We start from the raw sequence: 21,707 nt of genomic DNA on the forward strand, positions 1-21,707 counted from the left end.
TAATATAAATAAAATATATTAATTAGACTAGCTGAAACAATCAAACATATCAAATTCATATTTCAATCTTATAATAAACATGTCAATTACTGTACCACGAAATCGGATTCATCGGATTTAATTTAATTTAAGTTATAACACAACAGATTGACAGATTTTTAAGGTTCATACTGTGTGATTATACTCAGTACACGGCTCAATTGAAAAAGGATTTTTCCTGTGACTGACGGCTAGATAGCTTTAAAATTAAAAATTCTTTTCAGTGCTCCTGGCATCATTTCCAACAAGTATAAAATATTAGAAAGATCTACAACATTCTCTTACACTTAAGCAAACTTCTAAGCAATATTACTGATCTGTATAACTGATGTGTCTTAGGGAGCTTATAATTCAACTGTTCATTTACATTAAAACCAGGTGCCATACGAAAAAACTTATTATTTCGTTTATCACATTCATACTATTTATTATGCTTAATTTCAGTTCATTCGAGTCCGTCTGTCCACATTTTACACTCCACTGATCTCGCGCACCCAGTCGCGAACGACAGCAACACGCGCATAGACTCCCGGATAGCCTGGCTGAGCACATCCCGCACCCCACGAAACCACACCGATCAGCTTGCCATCAGCAACCAGCGGACCACCGGAGTCGCCCTGGCAAGCGTCCTTTCCACCCTGCTGGTATCCGGCACACAGCATACGATCGGTGATAGCGTCGTTCGAGTATGCCTCGCGACATTCCTCCTGGCTCACGGTCGGTACGTTGGCAGCTCGCAGAATGGCGTTGGACTCGGTGGCGCTCTTGGTACTACCCCAGCCTGAGACAATGGTCATGGTTCCGGCATCCACTGCTTCATCCTGCTCCGGGAGTGCCACCGGTTGAACCACATCGCTGAAAGTAACCTCTGACTCCAGCTCCAGAAGCGCGTAGTCGTAGTCGGTGTTATATTCGTTGTACTTCGGATGCTCGACGATGCGTGCCACGTTTACAACGGTACCACTAGAGGCGTGTCGCGATGATCCGAGCCGGACGGTGAGGGTGAACGCCTGCAGACCATCAGTACAGTGAGCGGCAGTCAGGACCCACTTACTGTTCAGGACAGATCCTCCGCACCGATGGCTATTTATGTATTGGAGCGATACCTGATACGGAGTATCGGACACATTGATCTCGAACCCACCGACGATACGATGACCGCTACCGTGCGGCGATCGGGGCTGAACCAGTGGATGGCGTCGCGATGGTTGTGCTCGTGCACATGCCACCACCGCGATCAGAACAGTCAGCAGGATTGCGATCTTGTTGGACATCGTGTCTAATACTCGTATGGATGTTGTAGAGGTAAAGTTCTCTATATATATATATGCAATGTGAACCTTAGATCGACTTAGACAGGATTAATTGATAGAACTAACAATTATGATTCGAACGGCGTAATTGATGCGGTAGCTTAATCTCAAGAAGACAGAATTGGAATATAATTCAAAACATATCAGCACCTCTTCCATAGAACCAAATCGTCAACAAAATCCTCGTGCTTTCTCTATCAAGTGCGCTTTCCACGTCATGACTCTCAACCTCTCAATCAGATCATATCTGAAGTGATCAGGGATTTTCTAGCACGAGCGAGTAATTTTACAAACTAGCCACTATGAAGTGGAAGATTTCCACTAGCTCAAGCACCCTCAGCCAAACATAATAGTAAACAATTTTATAGCGTACTACACACGTTGTAGTATCGAAGATTTACAACTCTGACGTAGCACAACGTGCGATCAACAGCTGACAATACTATCAATTAATCTTCTCTAATCATATATAAACCGGAGCATTACTTTCGATGGATCATACGAGTATCTGATAGACGATAATGTCGAACAAGATTGCAATCCTCCTGGCAGTGCTGGTTGTGGCGGTGGCTTGTGCACAAGCACGAGTCGCACAAAACCATCGTTCCGTTCAAGCCCTGCCAAGATTCCTGCCGCGACCCCACTACGATGTAGGCCATCGTATTGTCGGTGGATTCGAGATCGACGTGTCTGAAACTCCGTATCAGGTGTCGCTGCAGTACTTCAACAGCCATCGGTGCGGTGGATCTGTGCTGAACAGTAAGTGGATCCTAACTGCCGCTCACTGCACAGTGAACGTCCAGCCTAGCAGCCTTGCTGTACGGCTCGGATCATCGCGACACGCGTCTGGAGGAACCGTTGTGCGAGTTGCCCGTGTACTCGAGCACCCGAACTACGATGATAGCACTATCGACTACGATTTCTCCCTGATGGAACTGGAGTCCGAGCTTACCCTCAGCGATGTGGTTCAACCTGTCAGCCTTCCAGAGCAGGATGAAGCCGTGGAGGATGGTACCATGACGATCGTGTCTGGCTGGGGCAACACCCAGAGTGCAGCCGAGTCTAACGCTATTCTACGTGCGGCTAACGTACCGACTGTCAATCAGAAGGAATGTACCATCGCCTACAGTTCTTCGGGAGGAATCACTGATCGCATGCTGTGCGCCGGATACAAGCGCGGTGGAAAGGATGCTTGCCAGGGAGACTCCGGTGGTCCGCTAGTTGTTGATGGTAAACTGGTCGGTGTTGTTTCGTGGGGCTTCGGCTGTGCTATGCCCGGATACCCGGGAGTGTACGCACGCGTGGCTGTCGTCCGCGATTGGGTTCGTGAGAACAGTGGAGCCTAAATCGTACACCGAACGTAGACGGGTTTCGCATTACTAGACTGAACAGAAATAAAGTATTAAAACTTGTAAAATTACAATGAATTATTTTGGTGTGTTTAAATGACCCGTAAAACCAATGGTTGCAGATTAATAATACATCCGAAAAAGTCCCATAATGTACAGTCATACTTACATACTTAGTTGTTCCGCAACAACTTTTTGTGGTTTTGTTCTGCTCCAGGAGTGTGGAATGATGGAATGCGATCGTATTTAATGATGGAAATTCCTCCACGCCATGTTGTCATCTCAACCTGGGTTTATCAAGTACCTTCTGGTCTTATGGACGACCTTAAAGGATTTCACGCATTTGGGTCGTCCGGCTCCAAACTTATAACATGCAAACACTTAAACATGCCGTTATACATTCTGTTCCTTCGAATAATTCAGGGTAACAAAAAATGGTTTGACTTTAATTTAATCATGAGTCGGATGCTATCACAATGGATACTGAATACTGAAACTATACTTTTTTTTATTTTTGGCTTACATTATCTACCTGATCGTCATGTCGGCCAATACAATACTGCTAGACTTAATTATACAATGCAATCAGATTGCTAATTGTAACTACGGAAGGGAGGAGGTTCCGATGGGCGTTGAACCCTATCCGACCTTGCAGGAGACGCCTATCTTATAGATCGTGCCTTTCAGAAACATACAAAACAGCAATAACATATGGCTATCGCAAAAACGCATCTGATTTGCCTTATCAAAGCTTGATAATACGTCACATCATTGTTGTTCAGACTAATATCTGAAGTACTCCTGGGACATGCGGATCTTCCCCATACTTAAGTACTCATGAGACGTACAACCCTGGTTGGATCATTGTATGAGACAACAATGACAACAATGATCCAACCCAGCTGCATTTCAAACGATTCCGGATTCTGAAGCACATTCCACAGAGAGAAATTAATATTTTAAGAACATCCTCTTAACAGATCATTGGGTTGAACAATCTAATGCAAGACGTGTAGTGCAATCAGTATATGATAGTGCTATCAAATAATCTAGTTAATTCGCTAGTTACAAAAATAGGACCGCTGCATGGTATTTAAGGCGTCGAGTTTCCTTCCAATAATCATACGAGTGCCTGACAAGATGTCGAACAAGATTGCAATCCTCCTGCTGGCTGTTCTGGTTGCGGTGGTCGCTTGTGCGCAAGCACAACCATCCCGGCGGCATCACTTGGTCCATCCGCTGCTGCCCAGATTCCTGCCACGGCTTCATCGCGGCAGCAACGGTCATCGCGTCGTCGGTGGATTCCAGATCGACGTGTCGGATGCTCCGTATCAGGTGTCCCTGCAATACTTCAACAGCCACCGTTGCGGCGGCTCCGTGCTGGACAACAAGTGGGTCCTAACTGCAGCCCACTGCACCCAGGGTTTGGCTCCCAGCAGCCTCGCCGTGCGCCTGGGCTCATCGGAACACGCTAATGGAGGTACTCTTGTCGGAGTACTGCGCACTGTCGAGCACCCGCAGTACGATGGGAACACAATCGACTACGATTTCTCGCTGATGGAGCTGGAGTCTGAGCTTACCTTCAGCGATGTGGTTCAACCTGTCAGCCTTCCAGAGCATGAGGAACCTGTCGAGCCAGGAACCATGGCCACCGTGTCCGGCTGGGGCAACACCCAGAGTCCCGTCGAGTCTAGCGATTTCCTGCGGGCTGCCAACGTACCGACCGTGAGCCATGAAGATTGTAGCGATGCCTACATGTGGTTCGGAGAAATCACCGATCGTATGCTGTGTGCCGGATACCAGCAGGGTGGAAAGGACGCTTGCCAGGGAGATTCCGGCGGTCCGCTGGTTGCTGATGGCAAGCTGGTCGGTGTGGTCTCGTGGGGCTACGGTTGCGCTCAGGCCGGTTATCCAGGTGTATATGGACGCGTAGCCAGCGTTCGTGACTGGGTGCGGGAAAACAGTGGAGTGTAAATCATGGGCAAATGGAAACATACGTGTACGGACAAAAATGAATAAATAAACATAAACTGCATAATAATGAAATGATCTTTTTGATACAAAGAAATTGAGAGATAAATAGCACTTACAGGGAAAGAATATAGGAACGTTTCTCGAGCATGGGCAGTCGTGTATATCTGATTAACGTGGTAGCATGAGTCTCGTAGATCAAATTACGCCATTAATACAGACAGGCAGAATATTCCATTCATCTTGATTCTTCTTCGCAACAGCTGTAGTACGTCTTAACTATTAATAAACATGGCATTGATTATCTATGGACTGGAGAGTCAGTCTTACGCATAAGAGGTAGGGTCATGTTTCGGAGCTTAAACTCATAACGGACGTGTTGTTGAGTCGCACAAGTTTACCAATATACCAAGGGATCGTTAGTTCAGCTTTAACAAAAATTGAAATAAAAAAAATCATTTAATTCAAGATGAAATATCATCAGGGGCCGATCTTCCTATGGCTAAACGATCCATGGATGGAACTAGGTACTGGAAATCTATTCCATTCCGTTAAAAGCCTCCCACTTTAGCCTGGAACTGTTCAAACTGGCGCACGACCATTCGAGAGAGGCTTGTGCTTTCAGAAAAACCCGCAATGCCGACAATAATCCCTTTGTTCTAATATGTCTAATCCTAAGAGTAAACATGTAGAATGACTAAAGTTGTCCAAAATAGTGGAGAACCCGACAAAACACGGGATTATTTCCACCAAGTGCCTGATAGTGGTCAGACATCGTATATTTGCACTACACGATAAACACTCTTGAAGTGTCTTTTCAGGTGCGTCGGAGGGTTTGCTGCCCATCCTCAGTTACGGGCGTCTTATACGATAGCCAATGTTAAGTGGAGAGATTGTACCGTAGTGTTATCGTGTTCATCTTAAGTACACCATTGAACCGAGAAATTGTCTGAGTGGGTTCGGGCGATCAGCAATTGATATCGGTATCAATTAATACCGCCGAACGGGACAAGTTCACTGCCACGGAACCTGGACTGACCGTACTGTATATATAGTTGGCATCTACATTCCCATCGATCATACGAGTGCCGGACACGATGTCGAACAAGATTGCAATCCTCCTGGCTGTGCTGGTTGCGGTAGTTGCTTGCGCGGAGGCGCAGGCCAACCAGCGCCATCGGCTTGTAAGACCGAGCCCGAGTTTCTCCCCGCGACCCCGGTACGCCGTTGGCCAACGCATCGTCGGTGGGTTCGAGATCGACGTGTCGGATGCACCGTATCAGGTGTCGCTCCAGTACAACAAGCGCCACAACTGCGGTGGTTCCGTCCTGTCCAGCAAGTGGGTGCTTACGGCTGCTCACTGCACCGCCGGTGCCTCGACCTCCAGCTTGACCGTGCGCCTGGGAACATCGCGTCACGCTTCCGGCGGAACCGTGGTGCGCGTTGCTCGCGTCGTGCAGCATCCCAACTACGATAGCAGCAGCATCGATTTCGACTACTCCCTGCTGGAGCTGGAAGACGAACTTACCTTCAGCGATGCGGTCCAGCCGGTTGGTCTGCCGAAACAGGACGAAACGGTGAAGGATGGAACCATGACGACTGTGTCTGGCTGGGGCAACACCCAGAGTGCCGCCGAATCGAATGCCGTTCTGCGGGCTGCCAACGTGCCGACCGTTAACCAGAAGGAGTGCAACAAAGCTTACAGTGACTTCGGAGGTGTCACCGATCGTATGCTGTGTGCCGGATACCAGCAGGGCGGAAAGGACGCTTGCCAGGGAGATTCCGGCGGTCCGCTGGTTGCTGATGGCAAACTGGTCGGTGTGGTTTCGTGGGGCTACGGTTGCGCTCAGGCCGGTTATCCGGGAGTGTACTCGCGCGTTGCAGTCGTCCGCGACTGGGTGCGCGAGAACAGTGGAGTTTAAAACGGTTCTCGGCTACAAAACGGTACTGGATTTTGGAATCAAACGAAAGCAATCGCTACAACAGAACAAATAAAAGAACATTAATTAAAACGCATAACAGATGGGCTAAAATGAATTAAATAAGGAGAAAAGTAATTCCTACTAGATAGTTTACTATCACGCGAAAGGATGTCCAGTCTTCACTAGGGGAAGAAGACCCAGTTGCGAATCGAAACTCTGTCATCGTTGCAGGTGCCCACAGATCTTCAGATTAGACATTTTTACATTTATCCAGGCGTAAAGAAACACGACTTAATTTTTAATTTATATTTTTGGTTCTAATGAAGATAGAAAAAATACTCCACAAAACTTCTTCAAATTCACTTCCACGAATATTCCGTCCCGTTCCGCCAGTTCCATTCGAGCTCGACAATTTCGCTGTCAGCGCCAACTGCTCGACTAGCTGTCAAAGTTTGCTTACGTTTTATTCCATGTGGGCCGGCGCCGCGGCGACAGTGTAGAAAAAAAAAATCACACAAAATACGGACCCGCAAAGCGGCATACGGATGGCAACGACAATGGTGAGTAATGGTGCACACAATGCGCTCCCGCCACGCTGCATGATGCAATGGGCTGCATTCCGATCGTAATAATTTATGCGTACCATCCCCATTCTATGCGTTAGGCGAACGAACGGAAGGGAACGTTCAAGGTGGAGTACCTGCAGAAAATCGAACGCGAAATCCAGGAACGCTGGCAGCGGGACAAAGTGTACGATGTGGACGCACCGAAGGAACCGCGCAAGGCGGACGATGAAAAGTTCCTGGTCACCTTCCCCTACCCGTACATGAACGGACGGCTCCACCTGGGGCATGCGTTTTCCCTGTCGAAGGCGGAGTTTGCCGTCCGCTATCATCGGCTCAAGGGAAAGAAGGTGCTGTTTCCGCTCGGTTTCCACTGCACCGGCATGCCGATAAAGGCGTGTGCCGACAAGCTGAAGCGCGAGATTGAGCTGTACGGCTGTCCGCCCGTGTTTCCGCGTGAGGAAGCGCTGGCGGTGGTGGAAAAGCCGGAAGATCGCGACGTGGTGCCGAAGGACAAGAGCAAGGGCAAGAAGAGCAAAGCGACGGCAAAGGCCGGTACCGCCAAGTTTCAGTGGCAAATCATGCAGAGTCTCGGGCTGACCGACGACGAGATTGCCAAGTTTGCCAACACGGATCACTGGTTGGATTACTTCCCTCCGCTGGCCATCCGCGATCTGAAGGAGCTCGGTGCGCATATCGACTGGCGGCGTACGTTCATCACGACCGATGCGAACCCGTTCTACGATTCGTTCGTCCGCTGGCAGTTTAATCATCTGAAGGCGCGCGGGAAGATTATGTACGGAAAGCGGCATACGATCTTCTCGCCGAAGGACGGACAACCGTGCATGGATCACGACCGTTCGTCGGGCGAGGGCGTTGGACCGCAGGAGTACACGCTGATTAAGATGAAGGTGACGGGGAAGATGCCGTCCAAGCTGGCGAGCGCAGCAGGCAAGCGGCCGGTCTATCTGGTGTGCGGTACGCTCCGTCCGGAAACCATGTACGGACAGACGAACTGCTGGGTCCATCCCGACATCAAGTACATCGCGTTCGAGACGGCCAAGCAGGAGGTGTGGGTGTGTACGCGGCGAGCTGCGCGGAACATGTCCTACCAAGGGTTTACCGCGGTCGAGGGCGAGATCAAGGAGCTGGCCGAACTGGTGGGACAGGACATTATGGGGCTGCAGCTGTCAGCGCCGCTCACCTCAAACAAGGTCATCTACGCGCTGCCGATGCTGTCGATCAAGGAAGACAAGGGAACGGGCATTGTAACGTCCGTGCCGTCCGATTCGCCGGACGATTACGCCGCACTGGTGGACCTGCAGAAGAAGCAACCGTTCCGGGAGAAGTACGGCATTACGGACGAAATGGTGCTACCGTACCAACCGATCCCGATCATCGACGTGCCCGGTTTGGGCAATCTGTGTGCGGTGTACGCGTACGACAAGTTCAAGATCCAGAGCCAGAACGATCGCGAAAAGCTGACCGAGGCGAAGGAGCTGGTCTACCTGAAAGGGTTCTACGACGGCGTGATGCTGGTCGGCGAGCACAAGGGCAAGAAGGTGCAGGACGTGAAGAAGGATCTGAAGCAGTATCTGGTCGATCGGAACGAGGCGGACGTGTACTACGAGCCGGAGAAAACGATCATGTCACGCTCCGGGGACGTTTGTGTGGTGGCACTGTGCAACCAGTGGTACCTGAACTACGGCGAAGCGGTGTGGCAGAAGCAAACGATCGAACATCTCCGCACGATGGAACTGTTCCACGAGGAGGTGTCGCGCAACTTCGAGCACTGTCTGGACTGGCTGCACGAGTACGCCTGTTCCCGTACGTACGGGCTCGGTACGAAGCTGCCGTGGGACCAGCAGTGGCTCATCGAATCGCTGTCCGATTCCACCATCTACATGGCGTTCTATACCGTCGCCCATCTGCTGCAGGCCGGTTCGTTCCGGGGGGAGAAACCCAGCCCGCTTGGCATTACCGCCCAGGACATGACGCCGGAGGTGTGGGATTACATCTTCTTCGCCGACGCGAAACCGCCGGCAAAGAGCCGTGTGAAGCGGGATGCTTGGGAGCAGCTCAAGCGTGAGTTCAACTTCTGGTATCCGGTGGATCTGCGCGTGTCCGGCAAAGATCTGATCCAGAACCATCTGACGTTCTTCCTGTACAATCACGTCGCGATCTGGCCGAAGGATTCGTCCAAATGGCCGAAGGGTGTCCGCTGTAACGGCCATCTGCTGCTCAATTCGGCAAAAATGTCCAAATCGGACGGCAACTTCCTGACGCTGTACGAATCGATCGCCAAGTTCAGTGCGGACGGTACGCGGCTCTGTCTGGCGGACGCGGGCGACAGCATTGAGGATGCGAACTTTGTCGTAACGAATGCGGACGCTGGCATTCTGCGGCTGTACACGTTCATCGAGTGGGTGAAGGAAACGCTCGCTTCGAAACCGCTGCTGCGCAAGGGCCCGCAAGATGCCTCCATCAACGATCAGGTGTTTTCGAGCGAAATGAACCTGCTGACGAAGCAGACGGACGAGTACTATCGGAAGATGCTGTTCAAGGAGGCGCTGCGCACGGGCTTCTTCGAGTTCCAGACGGCGCGCGATAAGTACCGCGAGCTGTGCGGATCGAACGGTATGCATGCGAGCCTGGTGATGGAGTTTATCCGGCGACAGGCGCTGCTGATTGCACCCATCTGTCCGCACGTGGCCGAACACATCTGGTGCGATCTGCTCGGCAACAAGACGTCTATCCTGCACGCTGCCTGGCCGGCGGTGGGGCCGATCGATGAGCAGAAAATCAAATGCTCCGAATATCTGATGGAAGCGGCCCACTCGTTCCGGCTGGCGCTGAAGAACGCCACCCAGCAGAAGGCCGGCGGTGGTAAGGGCGCGTCAAACAAGGCGCTCGTCGCGAAACCGAGCGATGGTACGATCTGGGTGGCGAAAACGTTCCCACCGTGGCAATCGTGCGTGCTGGACACGATGCGCGAGCTGTACGAGCGGCAGGGTGATGACAAGCTGCCCGACAACAAGATCATTGCGACCGAGCTGGGCAAGAAGGAGCTGCTGAAGAAGTACATGAAGCGCGTGATGCCGTTCGCGCAGATGGTGCGCGAGCGCGTGGAAGCGGTCGGTGGACCGGGCAAGCAGGCGATGGACGTAACGCTCGACTTTGACGAGCGTGAGGTGCTGGGGCTGAATGCGGAGTATCTGCGCAATACGCTCGAGCTGGATACGCTGACGGTGCGGTACACTGACGAACCGGACGCTCCGGAGAAGATGCGCGAAGAGGTGCGGCCGGGTGTGCCGTTCATCGTGTTTACGGTGAAGCCGTTCGTGACGGTCACGCTGGAGAATCCGGTCGAACGGTCGGGACTGTTTACGGTCACAATGAACCTGTCCGATGGCGATACAAGCAAAACGCTCAAGGAAAAGCTTGCGAAGCAAATCGGCTTCAAAGGTAAGTGTTTGGAGGATTTGGAATTTGATTTTAATAGAAACTAATATTAAATCCTTTATCGTTGATTGTAGCGGATCTGTCAGCGCTGGAAATTATGCGCTACGAGGACCCGGTAATGGGACCGCGCAGCCTTCCCACGTTCCAGGACTACCGGTCGGGCAAGGTTACCATCGAGGAGGGTGAATTTAAGGTCGAACCGGAAAAGAAACAAGTGCTGCTTAGCAATGGCAGTTTCAAGGACCTGAACATTGGTACGAGCTTCATCTACGTTATCAATTGATGGTAAATCGGCGTCGGGGTGATGATGACGGCTCGCTTTAATTTATCTTGAATTACACATGAAATACATGCACATGAAACAGTTTTCTTCAAAAGAAATAAAACGAATGCTTCTTTCTTTTGCACGAATCGTGTGAGAAGAACCCTGCAAAGGAAACTGCTCGATTGTGCGCATCCAATACATGAACCTTCCTCTGCTCGAATACGGCAACGAGTGATATTTTCTTCAAAATATGTAAAGGAAAATTTTTTTTAATGGAATATGGAAATGTTTTGCAATAAAGTAACAATTTTTAGGTAGCAAATTCTTAAAATCTGTATTTAATTATTTATAGATCTTTTTTTTTCGATTTGTCCTATCTGCTTATGAAGAGTCGCACACTGTTCATCTGTCAACCGGGAATTGTCATTGTTTGTTTACATTCTGCAGCACACGGTTTGTTGTTACTTTTCTGGTGCTGTTTTTACAGTCTTTCTGCACAAATAAAGTGAAATATCTTTGAGCAAAACAGCTTAAAACACACAATTCAAGATGTCTTACATGTTAGCACATTTGCACAATGGATGGCAGGTGGATCAAGCCATCCTGTCGGAGGAGGACCGAGTTGTGGTAAGTGGTAGCGCAAGCCTTTTTCTAGAAATTTCGGAGACGCCGAACCTTTCGTTTTCCCCCAGTCAGCCGACCATTGAACGTTCGCATGTTTTTCTTTCCATTAGGTCATTCGATTCGGTCACGATTGGGACCCGACCTGCATGAAGATGGACGAGGTGCTGTACAACATTGCGGAGAAGGTGAAAAACTTTGCGGTAATCTATCTGGTCGACATAACGGCGGTGCCGGACTTTAACAAGATGTACGAGTTGTACGATCCCTGCACGGTGATGTTCTTCTTCCGCAACAAGCACATCATGATCGATCTGGGGACGGGTAATAACAACAAAATCAACTGGCCGCTGGAGGACAAGCAGGAGATGATCGATATCGTCGAGACGGTTTATCGAGGGGCACGCAAGGGCCGTGGTTTGGTGGTGTCGCCAAAGGATTACTCTACCAAGTATCGATACTAGAGGGATGAGGGCTGGTGTGTTGAGGTGTGTCCATGTGCTTAAGGTACTGATTATAATAAGATTAATTGTAAAGTATTAACTGAGCTGAGTTAACGAACGAAATGATTATTCAGATTTCATCCGAAGTCATCGTCACACTAGTCCTACTTTATTCAAATTGTAACGGTCCAGGCATTTTACAACACGTGGTTTTAAAGCATTGACTGAGGAGAATTAAAAGTGAGCACCAAAACACTTCCAAGTCCATTCAACGAGACGCAAGTGTCCTTTCCAAAACTTGTTTTACGCGTACATTCAACCTTCGTCCCATCCAGGAAACATTCAATAATTGATCCTAATTAAGCAATAGAAATGAACGACACCGTCGTTCCACGAACCCATCCACTCACCCAGCACGGTGATATTTCCTTATTCATGCTTATCCTGCAACCTTGACCACAACGCGCTCTATCGGCCCACGTATTAATTGATACGCTCATTTCCTTCTTCCTGGGTGCGCTGCTGCCTACCAACCTATTAAGACGCTTTCTCTCCGGCCATCTCAGAAACATAAAAATGATTTCGGACCGAGCATCACCCCAAAGCACACCTAGTGCACCGCACCCCCACCACCACCTCCACAGCCCGCCCATTCCTGTCCACACACCTGTAAGCTGCTGGATGAATAATTTAGAAGAAAATAATCATCGAGTCATAGAAGCAAGTCGTTGGAAGCGTCGTCGCATGTGTGCCGTACCGTTCGCATCCCATCAGATTCGTTCATGCGGATGTCATGCTTACTTGTGCCAAGGGATTCGGGCAAGAATTAGAAGAAGAAAAGGAAGAAAACAGCCCAGGACACACCACCAACGGGCTACCGGTTTCATTTCTTCATTCTTGATTTGTTCGGGTCGGCAAAGCAGGCTACGACGCTCTGCTGCTGGGAACCCCTTTTCCCACGAACACACACACACACTCACACACAGACACACAGGCACATTATCCTTCCGAGCATCTGGCAATGGGGTGGTGGTGCTGTTTAAGTTAGAAGACGTTTCAATTTACGACATCGTTCCCGGAACGCTGGTGAAGGAAGCACGGTGAACGGTCGGCAGGATCCGAAAGGAAGTTGAAAAACTGGCTTCTGTGCTCGGTCTTGATGCCTTGCTTGGTACGCGAACGAAGCAAGCTAGGAACTATACACTCTCCCTCGTTCTCTCTCGCTCTCTCTCTCTCGCGCGCGTAAACACGGTAAACGGGAAAATGGGATCGCGAAGCTGCACAAAGATGGACAAATGATTGTGTCTGTGCAGCCGTAGGGGGTGGAACAACGCCGTCCCACATATGCTCGGCGAGATGTAACGGGGTGTGTGTGTGTGTGCACCCAGCCCTGTTCCCGTACCCGTGTGTGCCGCACAGTAGTATGACATTAGTTAAATAATCATGTCATGGCTTTTGTGCAATTTTCGCCATGAATAATGAATACCTGTAGGGCAGGCAGATGAATGATACCCGCAATGCGCACACACACACACACATACACTTACACACCCCGTTCGTTTCGAGGGCGCTTTAGCAGACATTTAAACCCAAAACCCGTCCCTCTCTTTAACGGCTTGCTTGGATAGCAGGTTAGCGCGATGGTAAAAGGAGGAGCTGAAGGAGGTTCGATTTAAAATGTATGCACAGCAACGATATGTGTGTGTGTGTCTCGTTTTACACGCTGTTCGATGCAGTCATACCTGCTGCTGCTGATGCTGCTACGGCCAAAAAGCTTATCCGTTTTCCGAGTTTCGAAGGCTCATCATTATTATCTTGCAGCAGGTCGGTGGAGACGCCCAGCGCGGGCGTTATGGACGTGACGACGCACGTGGCGCGAGGCGTTACGGTGGCGTTACTGGCGGAGGGAGAGACCTAAATCAACCAGAACCACCGCGTACGAGAGTTGTGGAATGTATAAAGAAGCAACAACAAAAAGAGAGAGAGAGGTTCGTGTCGAAAGGATTGCATACATTTACACACACCTACGTGTGGGTCGATTTGTGCAAACGGGTAAAGGAGAAAATCAATATTTATCATTTCGTAGGAAGGGAAGCTTGAATGATTCTTGCCGGTAGGTTGGATTTCTGTGCTGGAAGCACTTTTTAAAGCGTTGACGGTTGATTGAGAGCGTTTATTGCAGTGCGCACTGGTAGCTTGTGAAATTGAACGTGAATTCAGAATGTCACTGGCAGTGGTAAAGAAATCGTTTTTGAGAAATGTGCTGCTACCAGCACTAGGAATCTAATCTAATCTTATGCATGCGTCGAGGAGAAGTCAACCACTTTCAAGGACGCGTTGTGGTGCACTATTTTCCATTTTTGTGCACACCACCTTTTCCTTTTTTTTACCCTTTAAAGTGAAACAGCATTGCGAAACTGAACGCCGTTAACGATGTGTTTCCACTGATTTGATTCTGCGTTTCACACTCAATTGAACAAATAATGGTGCTCACGTGTGGTGTGCCGATCGAAACGAAGCGTTACTTCCTGCGCGGTATATTTGTGACCTCTTTTGTGTAGCAGAAATTGGAGTCAATTTTTTGGGGCAAGCGTTAGGCGTAGGATTATGTCGTAGAGTCGACGACATCATGCCCTGTCCCGGTTGAATGACTGTTACGTGAGTAGCGCGATATGTATGTAAAACATGTATGCAATCGCTTTATGGCACACTTACTCTTTTTTATTTTTTTTTGTGTTATGTGACCGTACGCGCAGTTGAAACTTTTAGAGGATATTTTTATTTTTTTTAAAGGAAAACACCGTCAGACACATTAAGTCCCGATGGGCCAAAATGACTTCAACATGATTTTTAACATGATGGAAATCAACCCAAAAGCCATTCGAACACCCCCCCTCCCCCCCCCCACACACATACACACACACACACACACACACACACACACACCACACACACACACACACACACACACACACACACACACACACACACACACACCCTGTTACGCGGTACTTACACACTCATTTAAGCTTGCTTACGGCTTGTTTTCATGCTCAGCCGAAGCTGAAGCTTGTCAACTAACCCTCATCTTCTCATGTCTGCATGTCATGTACTTTCTACCACAGCATGTACTCATCTAAAATTGCCCGTCGCCTTTTTACCACCCCTCCACGAAGCTGTAGATTCTGTTGTGGTGCCTTTTCTTCTTTTTTTTTAAGAACTGAGCAAATTGAAACAAATCCTCACTGTTCGCTTGTGTGTGAGCATGTGTAAGCCATTGGGCCCATTCAAGAGGGAAGAAGAAGAAGAACAAGAGGTACTACTACCAACCGTACCCACGTAGTGCCGTTGGGGATGAAGCAAGAATTATCGACCACCGCCGAAGAGCTTAGAAAGACATGAAGACGTTGCGACTTTTCTTACCATTTTTGTTGTTGTTGCTTCGTTGCTTTCAACCGGAAGCTCTCCCACACGGCTCGCCCACCAAGAAGAAGGATTGGAAACGGAAACGCAAGAGCGAGAAAAGAGGGCAGTTTCTTAAAGGAAAGGGGAGGAAGGCGCACGTACGCCACACACACGGCTCAATATGCCAAGATGAAACATCTTTGTGCCAAATGAAGACGTGCAGGCGGCTTACTTGTAGGCGACGACGTAGCAAAAGAGCGTGCGGGTGTGTGTGCGATGGTTGGTCGCTTTCACGCGGAAAACTGCGTGGGAATACTAGGTGGTGGTGGTGATGGTGGTGGCGCAAACTTTCTTTAATGGTATTATCAAAGAACATGACATTCATGAGCTGGGGATGGGGTCGGTGAACGGGCGGAAAGGATGATAACGGGTGCTCATTTTTTTTGCGTACTTCCCGTCAACGTTACATTACCCAATAAGAATGAAAAGAGAAGAAATACATTTAAACGTAGATTAAGGTACTTTAAATTTGTTTAGAACTCGTTTTGGGAGGCATAGTGAGAAGAAGCTAAGGAGCCTTAACACTATTTATGGTAAAGTTAAGGAGCATTATGTGTTTAAATTGATTTAATTTACCTATTCATAGAGTAAACACCTTGATGGAGTTAATTTCATCAAAATAATCAAAAGAATCGCTAAACGATTCACAATGAAGTGGCCTCGTGGTGCAAATTACATAATTGTAGGCGTCTTGCGGCGCTAATTGCATAGCTTCACAAATTCGCCGTAAAGTATGCAATTCACATGTCAGCTCGAGCTGGTTACTCTTCCAATCATTACTAATTATCATTATGGCTCTAAAACGGCTCAATTAAAACCCAACAGCCCTCCCAGACGACACGCACGCTCGCACCCACAGAATGTGGACGAATTTAATGATTGGTTTAGTCTATCACGATCAAGCAAATATTATTAAAAGTGCATAACCATAAAGCACACACACAACCTCTCATCCCCACAAACCCCGCCACTCACAGCGCTGAAAGTATTGAAGCTCTTGTTTGTACTTGATTAAGCGGAACTTGTTGCATGCTAAAGCCACGAAGACGAAGGAAGCGTTCATGCTACGCCCATACGGGGTTGCCCTGGCTTTTCCCGTCTGCCGGGGATTCTTGCGAGACTTACGCCGAGCTCCAACGGTTGAAGGGGGTGAATGTAATTACGCTGTTGCTACTTAACACCTCTTCCGGGGTTTTGCCATCGTCCTTCAACCCCCTTCCCCTGCACACTCGTTAACTTACACTCTTTTGCCGTCGGTTGGGATAGGGGGGGGGAGGAAAGGTTGGACAATTAGACGACTACAAGCGTGGCAAGCATGTGGCTCGTGCGATGGCGTACACCGTCGAGAAGATGTTACTACTTATGGGTCTCGCCGTTCGCTTCGCTTGTGCAAAAAAGCTATCTGATTAAGATGTACTAACGCTGCGCGGTGCGGCGTGGAAGACAGAGTCTAATGAAGGATCTGGCGGTCCTGGAAATTAGGCGAATCCTGTACGGGTAAAAGTGTGCCTTCACACAGCATCTGCACAGTGCCCCAGCGTCAGCATCAAACTACTGCTAAGTGAAGAAAAGTGTGGAACATGGCTTGACGACTGGGTCCTCTGTCTTCTGTCGGTGGCAGTAGTGGTGGTGATGGTGGCAGCAATATCATCTTAAGTACCGAGGACAGTCCGCCCGGGAAGCACACGGGAAACACGGGATGATGCTTGTTTACTCTCGCACCCGAATGTCGTTGGCTTGTTTGCTTGGGCATAATGACTACGAAAGCTCTTAAGTGATTGAAGTTTCGTTTCGGAACCACTCTCCCTGCCCGTCTGATTGTCTCCCGCCCTCTAGATGCTGTCCTTTGCCCGGTCAGAGTGTGTGTGGTGATGTTTGTGCTTTTCCTTTTTTCTTGTGTGTTGCATCCCTTCCCCTTCTTCATGTGACGGTATGTGTGTGTGTGTGTGTTTGTCCTGTTACTGAAGATGCCACTCTCCTGGCGCGGTTTCGAGAGCGAACGTTTAGGAACAAACGGCAACAAGCGGTAGCATGGGTGAGTGTTTGCGCTATTTGCTCTTAATAGAAGTTGGAAGTCATGTTCACCCCTGGCTGAAAGGCTCTGGCGATAGTGTCTCTCGGTATCATTACCCGGGTAGGTTTGGAGGCGATCCGGAATCGATACACCAAAGGCATCTCCATCCTCTTTTCCGCCGATCGATAAAAAGGGGGCATCAAAATGGGCCATTTTGCGAAATGACGCGACGTGTTCCATTTCAACGAGCTGGTTGTGGGGCGTGCGCTTACTTTGCCTTTCATTTCTCGGTACAGATTTCAATAATCAAAAAACGAAGCAGAAAACACACAGTTGAATAACTTTCAACGATCTTCAACTTTAACAACACGTACATGGCTCACAGGGAAAAACAAACACGGGACGGGTAATGCAATCACAAAGTGGAAACCTTTTCCCTACAGCTTCTGCGTGGATGCGAGAGGCATGAAGTAGTAGCACGTTGGTAGCTCCCTTTTTTTGTTTGACGAAACGCTCTCTCCCGCACACTCCACGGCACGGCATTTGAATGAAATTGAACGGTTCGATTCGATGGGATTGTGATTAGATATTGAGTATTTGTATTGTTATGATTAAATATTCGTTATGCTTCGGAGCGGATACATGTTTGCGCGCCGTTCTGCTGTTGACATTAGGAAGGCTGCGCGTGTGTGTGTGTGCCGAAGCGGGGTGGGAAAATGAAGCGAGTGAAGGAAGAACCTTCGCCTTGACAGGCGCGAGAGAAAGCAGGGAAAAAACACAACAACAAAAAAGAGAACCTGTAGCTTAGCATATTCAATACTCAGTGTATCCTGGTCACGGCACCAGTTGTTCGTGTTATTTGAGTGTGTGAAAAACTCCCTTTAATAACATTATCGCACCATTAACGTTGCAGAGTGATTAATTTAAACTTCAGTGCCTCGATTAACCAGACAGCAAAGTATGCAGACATACTAAATCCTGGTCACGGCACCAGCTGACCCGCGAAGCACTCGGTGGCGGAACCAAACAAACCAATCATTTAAAATCTACCACTCTAACACGGTGACCAACGAGCAAATTCTCGGAACCGCTCAACATGTTTAGCGAATTTCTGCTCCACTCCCCCCATTCCCACAACCTTGTCCTTCGGAAAACAAAAAAAGACATTAGCCCCTTCACTCCGGGCGTCAGCAGCAGCAGCGCATGCAGAGTTTTGGGACTGCAGTAAAAATTAATTATCGCAATTAGTTTAGCGCCAGGGTTCGAGCACTTTTTTTCTGTTTCTCTCTCGCACTCTCCCTACTGCTAATTATTTCGGGGCTTTGTTTGCCCTTGGCTGGCTGTGGCGTTAGTTGAATTTGTTCCCCTTCTGCTATTCCCCTTTTTTCCGATTCGAGTAGCGTATCATTTTCCATTAACGTTAACGTCAGCCACTCCAATGTCAATGTTCGGGTGCCCGCAGTTTGGTACCGTTGGATGCCTTCATTTAAGCTACCCGTAACCGTTATTGGGTCAATAACTGCGGCCTTACCACCGCACTGCCAGCACTGGATGGGCTGTAAGAGTGTACCCGTGTGTGTGTGTGTGTTTAAGTGTGTGTCTGTACAGGAATGCTAACTGCTGCAATTGCTCTCCGGAACGCATGCTGGGAGCGCGCCCTTCGTTTCGGCGGCGACCCCCCAGCTCCTGCGTCAAATATTACAGTAATGACCTTCGACGTCCGCCGCCGCTGCCGTCGGTGTTGCTGCTGCTGGGCCGGATTTTGCAGAGCTCCCCCTGGAAAATGGGAGCAGGTGAAAATTTCCCTTTTGCACACACACACACGCACAGGCACACAGGTAAAGGTGAAGCAAGCGAGTCTCATCAGTCCGTATCCGATCAGCAGCTCTCTATCCCGGTGTGGTGCAAGATGTGTGCGAGATGCGGGACGACAGCTCGCTTGTTGCTCATGTTCGTGCCCGTGCACGAGGTGTCACGCAAAGGAAGGCAACGGGAGAGCATGGATGGCGACGTTACAGCACCTAGTTTCCCAGGGCGGGAAATAGTTCTTGGCCGAGGTATTTGCCGTGCACTGCCGAACACGGTACCGGCGAGAGAGCGGGTTTTAGCTCGGGTTTTTGGTGAAAGGAGCGCGAGAGAGCAGAGAGCGAGAGCAGAGCGCGTGAGAAGATGAGGTGAGTTTCGAGCTCGCGAGCTCAGAGAGGTGGAACGCTTTCCCGCCAACGGTTTGAAGTGGAGTTTTGATTGCATTTCAATTATTAATAATTTTAATATGAATGTTTAAGTATTGAGAGATGATAAAAAATGGTGAAACTTCATTCTGACAGATGAATCATACATTTTTCCAAGTTAAAATACTGTTTTTGTGGACTATAATTCACAATAAAACGGTCAAACGAATTCAAAATCCCTCCAAATAAGAGCGACACTCTCTACCATTTGCAAAGCGCTCTCACACTATCATCACTCTCCCATGGCTCTCTCTCGCTCTCACTCGCAACAAAAAAGGGCGCAAACTCACCACAAAACGGCTGTTGATTCGCCGTGGTGAATAGTCGTCCTATCGTCGTTGGTCGGTCCGTCGTTTGGAGCTCGCCTCGTGTTGGCCGTTTTGCTCAGGCCGTGCTCGTTCGTGCAGCCAACAGGCAAGGTAAATCGGTGCTGTGCGTGCGTGCACCTGTCCGTGTGCAAGTGGATGTGTGCGTGTTTCTAGCAAGAGCTCCCCTACGCGGACTGGTCTAATCGGACTGGCTGCCTGGCTGCGCTTGCTGACTGACTGACTGACTGACTGGCAGACCTCGTGCGTGTGTGATTGCAACTTGCTGCTGACCGTTTTCGCTACGTTTTTCCGTCGTGTGACGGCTGCAGCCTCAGAGCGCTCAGTTTCTTTAGGGTCGTAGTTTGAGTTTTCCGTAATTTTCACAGTGGCGCACCAAACTTCAGCATCAGCAGCAGTGTCAGCAGCAGCAAAAACGGTTCATGCAGAGTCGTTAGAAGTGTGGGATTAAGTGTGAACGTGAAAGTAAGATAAAATTGCCTGATACAGATGGATTTGGTGGCGGTACGGGTGATACGTTAAAAACGGTGTGTTCTCTAATTACTCCGCTTCTTGTTCGAGCCCGAAATTCCATCCCAAAAACGTGGGCGAAATCCGCTTGGGCTGGCAGTGCTAAAAGTTGGAGTTGGAAAAATATGGAGTTGAAATGTGACCCAGAAATTGGATGATAGCAGTGAGCATGCACAAGTAACGAATGTAGTTTATATCCGCTGCGGGATGTGGGTGGTTTTGAAAACACAGCAGAGCAAACAGAAATCTTTTAATCAACGGAAAGTGCACCAACCCATTCAAGGCTGGAACGTAAATGGCAAAACTGCATTTTGCTTGCTTCGCACAACGGATTCAGCTGCAACAATTCTGTTCAGACATGCGTTGAATGGTGCAGAAAAGCAAGACCGTGAGTCCTTGCCGCAAGTTACTTAACATGATTTATGGAAAAAATTAAATCAAAATCCCATTTTCTTACCCCCTTTTATAGCTGGATAGTAGTGCGCTAGTGTTCTGCATTTCTGCAAAACTGCCCAAACGGAACGAAGTGCAAATAAATGATGAATAATTGTGTCGACGAGCTGGCGTGTGGCTGGCAATAGTGCGTAAATTAAAGTTTGAAGTGTGTGTGTGTGTGTGTATGTGTGTGCGGTGATTCACCTGTTTCATTTTTTTTTGGTTTGTCTTCACGGTGAATGGAAAATATATATAAATTTATGATAATGATTGCGCACCTCGCACCCGCCGTAAGCGACGCAAAGTGATTCATTCCTGTTTTTGCTGAGCGTGTGCACGTGTCAGTGTGTGAGTGTTTAGTTCATTCAGCCAGTGAAAACCTTCTTCCCTTCAGTGCCGTTATTTTGTTGTTGTTCGTTTTGTTTGGCAAATGAAGCCAAAATGAGGTATGAAAAAATTATGGGAAAGCGTTAAAGTGTTGTGCCTCGGTGCGAAGTGTGCAGTGAAGTGTGCAGTTTGTTCCGTTTGATTTATTGTTAATTTGTTAAACAAGTGTGTTAAAGTGTGTGTGTGTGTGCGTGTGTCTGTTTGTGAGCTGAGCTGTGCTGAGATGCAGTGTTTCGTCAGCATTACCGCACGAGTGCATGGTTAAGTGAGAGCCGCAGTTGCAGCATATAGCACTACTGAGCGGATCACTAGAAGCGGCCAGACGACGACGCAACGCCACATCTGCCACGAGCGCACATCTAGCAAGGAGCAGCAGCAACTAGTCAGTGTA

The 21,707-nt window shown here is 48.8% G+C and overlaps 7 protein-coding genes across 12 annotated transcripts in view; 6 read left to right on the top strand and 1 right to left on the bottom strand.

The window, feature by feature from the left end:
- Positions 1 to 473: 473 nt before the first annotated feature.
- On the bottom strand, positions 474 to 1,313 carry LOC121597404 (trypsin-7). The gene has a single exon (XM_041923137.1). The coding sequence runs from the start codon at positions 1,311 to 1,313 to the stop codon at positions 510 to 512; it is 804 nt and encodes a 267-aa protein (XP_041779071.1). The 3' UTR covers positions 474 to 509.
- A 543-nt stretch (positions 1,314 to 1,856) lies between these two features.
- Positions 1,857 to 2,769, top strand: LOC121596346 (trypsin-3). The gene has a single exon (XM_041921200.1). The coding sequence runs from the start codon at positions 1,874 to 1,876 to the stop codon at positions 2,696 to 2,698; it is 825 nt and encodes a 274-aa protein (XP_041777134.1). The 5' UTR covers positions 1,857 to 1,873; the 3' UTR covers positions 2,699 to 2,769.
- A 1,052-nt stretch (positions 2,770 to 3,821) lies between these two features.
- Positions 3,822 to 4,742, top strand: LOC121596195 (trypsin-2). Its single transcript, XM_041920918.1, has one exon. The coding sequence runs from the start codon at positions 3,842 to 3,844 to the stop codon at positions 4,673 to 4,675; it is 834 nt and encodes a 277-aa protein (XP_041776852.1). The 5' UTR covers positions 3,822 to 3,841; the 3' UTR covers positions 4,676 to 4,742.
- Positions 4,743 to 5,725: 983 nt separating this feature from the next.
- Positions 5,726 to 6,688, top strand: LOC121596196 (trypsin-1). Its single transcript, XM_041920919.1, has one exon. The coding sequence runs from the start codon at positions 5,770 to 5,772 to the stop codon at positions 6,592 to 6,594; it is 825 nt and encodes a 274-aa protein (XP_041776853.1). The 5' UTR covers positions 5,726 to 5,769; the 3' UTR covers positions 6,595 to 6,688.
- Positions 6,689 to 7,045: 357 nt separating this feature from the next.
- On the top strand, positions 7,046 to 11,000 carry LOC121596194 (leucine--tRNA ligase, cytoplasmic). Its single transcript, XM_041920917.1, has 3 exons — positions 7,046 to 7,154; positions 7,259 to 10,622; positions 10,694 to 11,000. The coding sequence occupies exons 1-3, from the start codon at positions 7,140 to 7,142 to the stop codon at positions 10,900 to 10,902; spliced, it is 3,588 nt and encodes a 1,195-aa protein (XP_041776851.1). The 5' UTR covers positions 7,046 to 7,139; the 3' UTR covers positions 10,903 to 11,000.
- A 319-nt stretch (positions 11,001 to 11,319) lies between these two features.
- On the top strand, positions 11,320 to 12,048 carry LOC121596368 (thioredoxin-like protein 4A). Its single transcript, XM_041921244.1, has 2 exons — positions 11,320 to 11,511; positions 11,619 to 12,048. Exons 1-2 carry the CDS (start codon positions 11,434 to 11,436, stop codon positions 11,967 to 11,969), a joined length of 429 nt encoding a protein of 142 aa, XP_041777178.1. The 5' UTR covers positions 11,320 to 11,433; the 3' UTR covers positions 11,970 to 12,048.
- A 7,968-nt stretch (positions 12,049 to 20,016) lies between these two features.
- Positions 20,017 to 21,707, top strand: part of LOC121596473 (mucin-5AC) — an 89,691-nt gene continuing 88,000 nt past the window's right edge. For 2 of the 6 annotated variants that reach the window (XM_041921461.1, XM_041921466.1), the window contains exons 1-2: positions 20,017 to 20,077; positions 20,964 to 21,698. The gene's annotated coding sequence lies outside the window, so the exon portion shown is untranslated. The other 4 variants (XM_041921463.1, XM_041921462.1, XM_041921464.1 and 1 more) reach the window with 4 other exon arrangements.

Source organism: Anopheles merus, chromosome 3R (genome assembly GCF_017562075.2).
Source record: "Anopheles merus strain MAF chromosome 3R, AmerM5.1, whole genome shotgun sequence".
NCBI lineage: Eukaryota > Metazoa > Arthropoda > Insecta > Diptera > Culicidae > Anopheles > Anopheles merus.

Excerpts from the sequence above, each read along its gene's own strand:
- LOC121597404 (XM_041923137.1), bottom strand. The coding sequence starts at position 1,313 with ATGTCCAACAAGATCGCAATCCTGCTGACTGTTCTGATCGCGGTGGTG.
- LOC121596346 (XM_041921200.1), top strand. The coding sequence starts at position 1,874 with ATGTCGAACAAGATTGCAATCCTCCTGGCAGTGCTGGTTGTGGCGGTG.
- LOC121596195 (XM_041920918.1), top strand. The coding sequence starts at position 3,842 with ATGTCGAACAAGATTGCAATCCTCCTGCTGGCTGTTCTGGTTGCGGTG.
- LOC121596196 (XM_041920919.1), top strand. The coding sequence starts at position 5,770 with ATGTCGAACAAGATTGCAATCCTCCTGGCTGTGCTGGTTGCGGTAGTT.
- LOC121596194 (XM_041920917.1), top strand. Across the intron at positions 10,623-10,693 it reads GAAGCAAATCGGCTTCAAAG|CGGATCTGTCAGCGCTGGAA; the intron begins GTAAGTGTTTGG and ends CGTTGATTGTAG.
- LOC121596368 (XM_041921244.1), top strand. The coding sequence starts at position 11,434 with ATGTCTTACATGTTAGCACATTTGCACAATGGATGGCAGGTGGATCAA. Across the intron at positions 11,512-11,618 it reads CGGAGGAGGACCGAGTTGTG|GTCATTCGATTCGGTCACGA; the intron begins GTAAGTGGTAGC and ends TCTTTCCATTAG.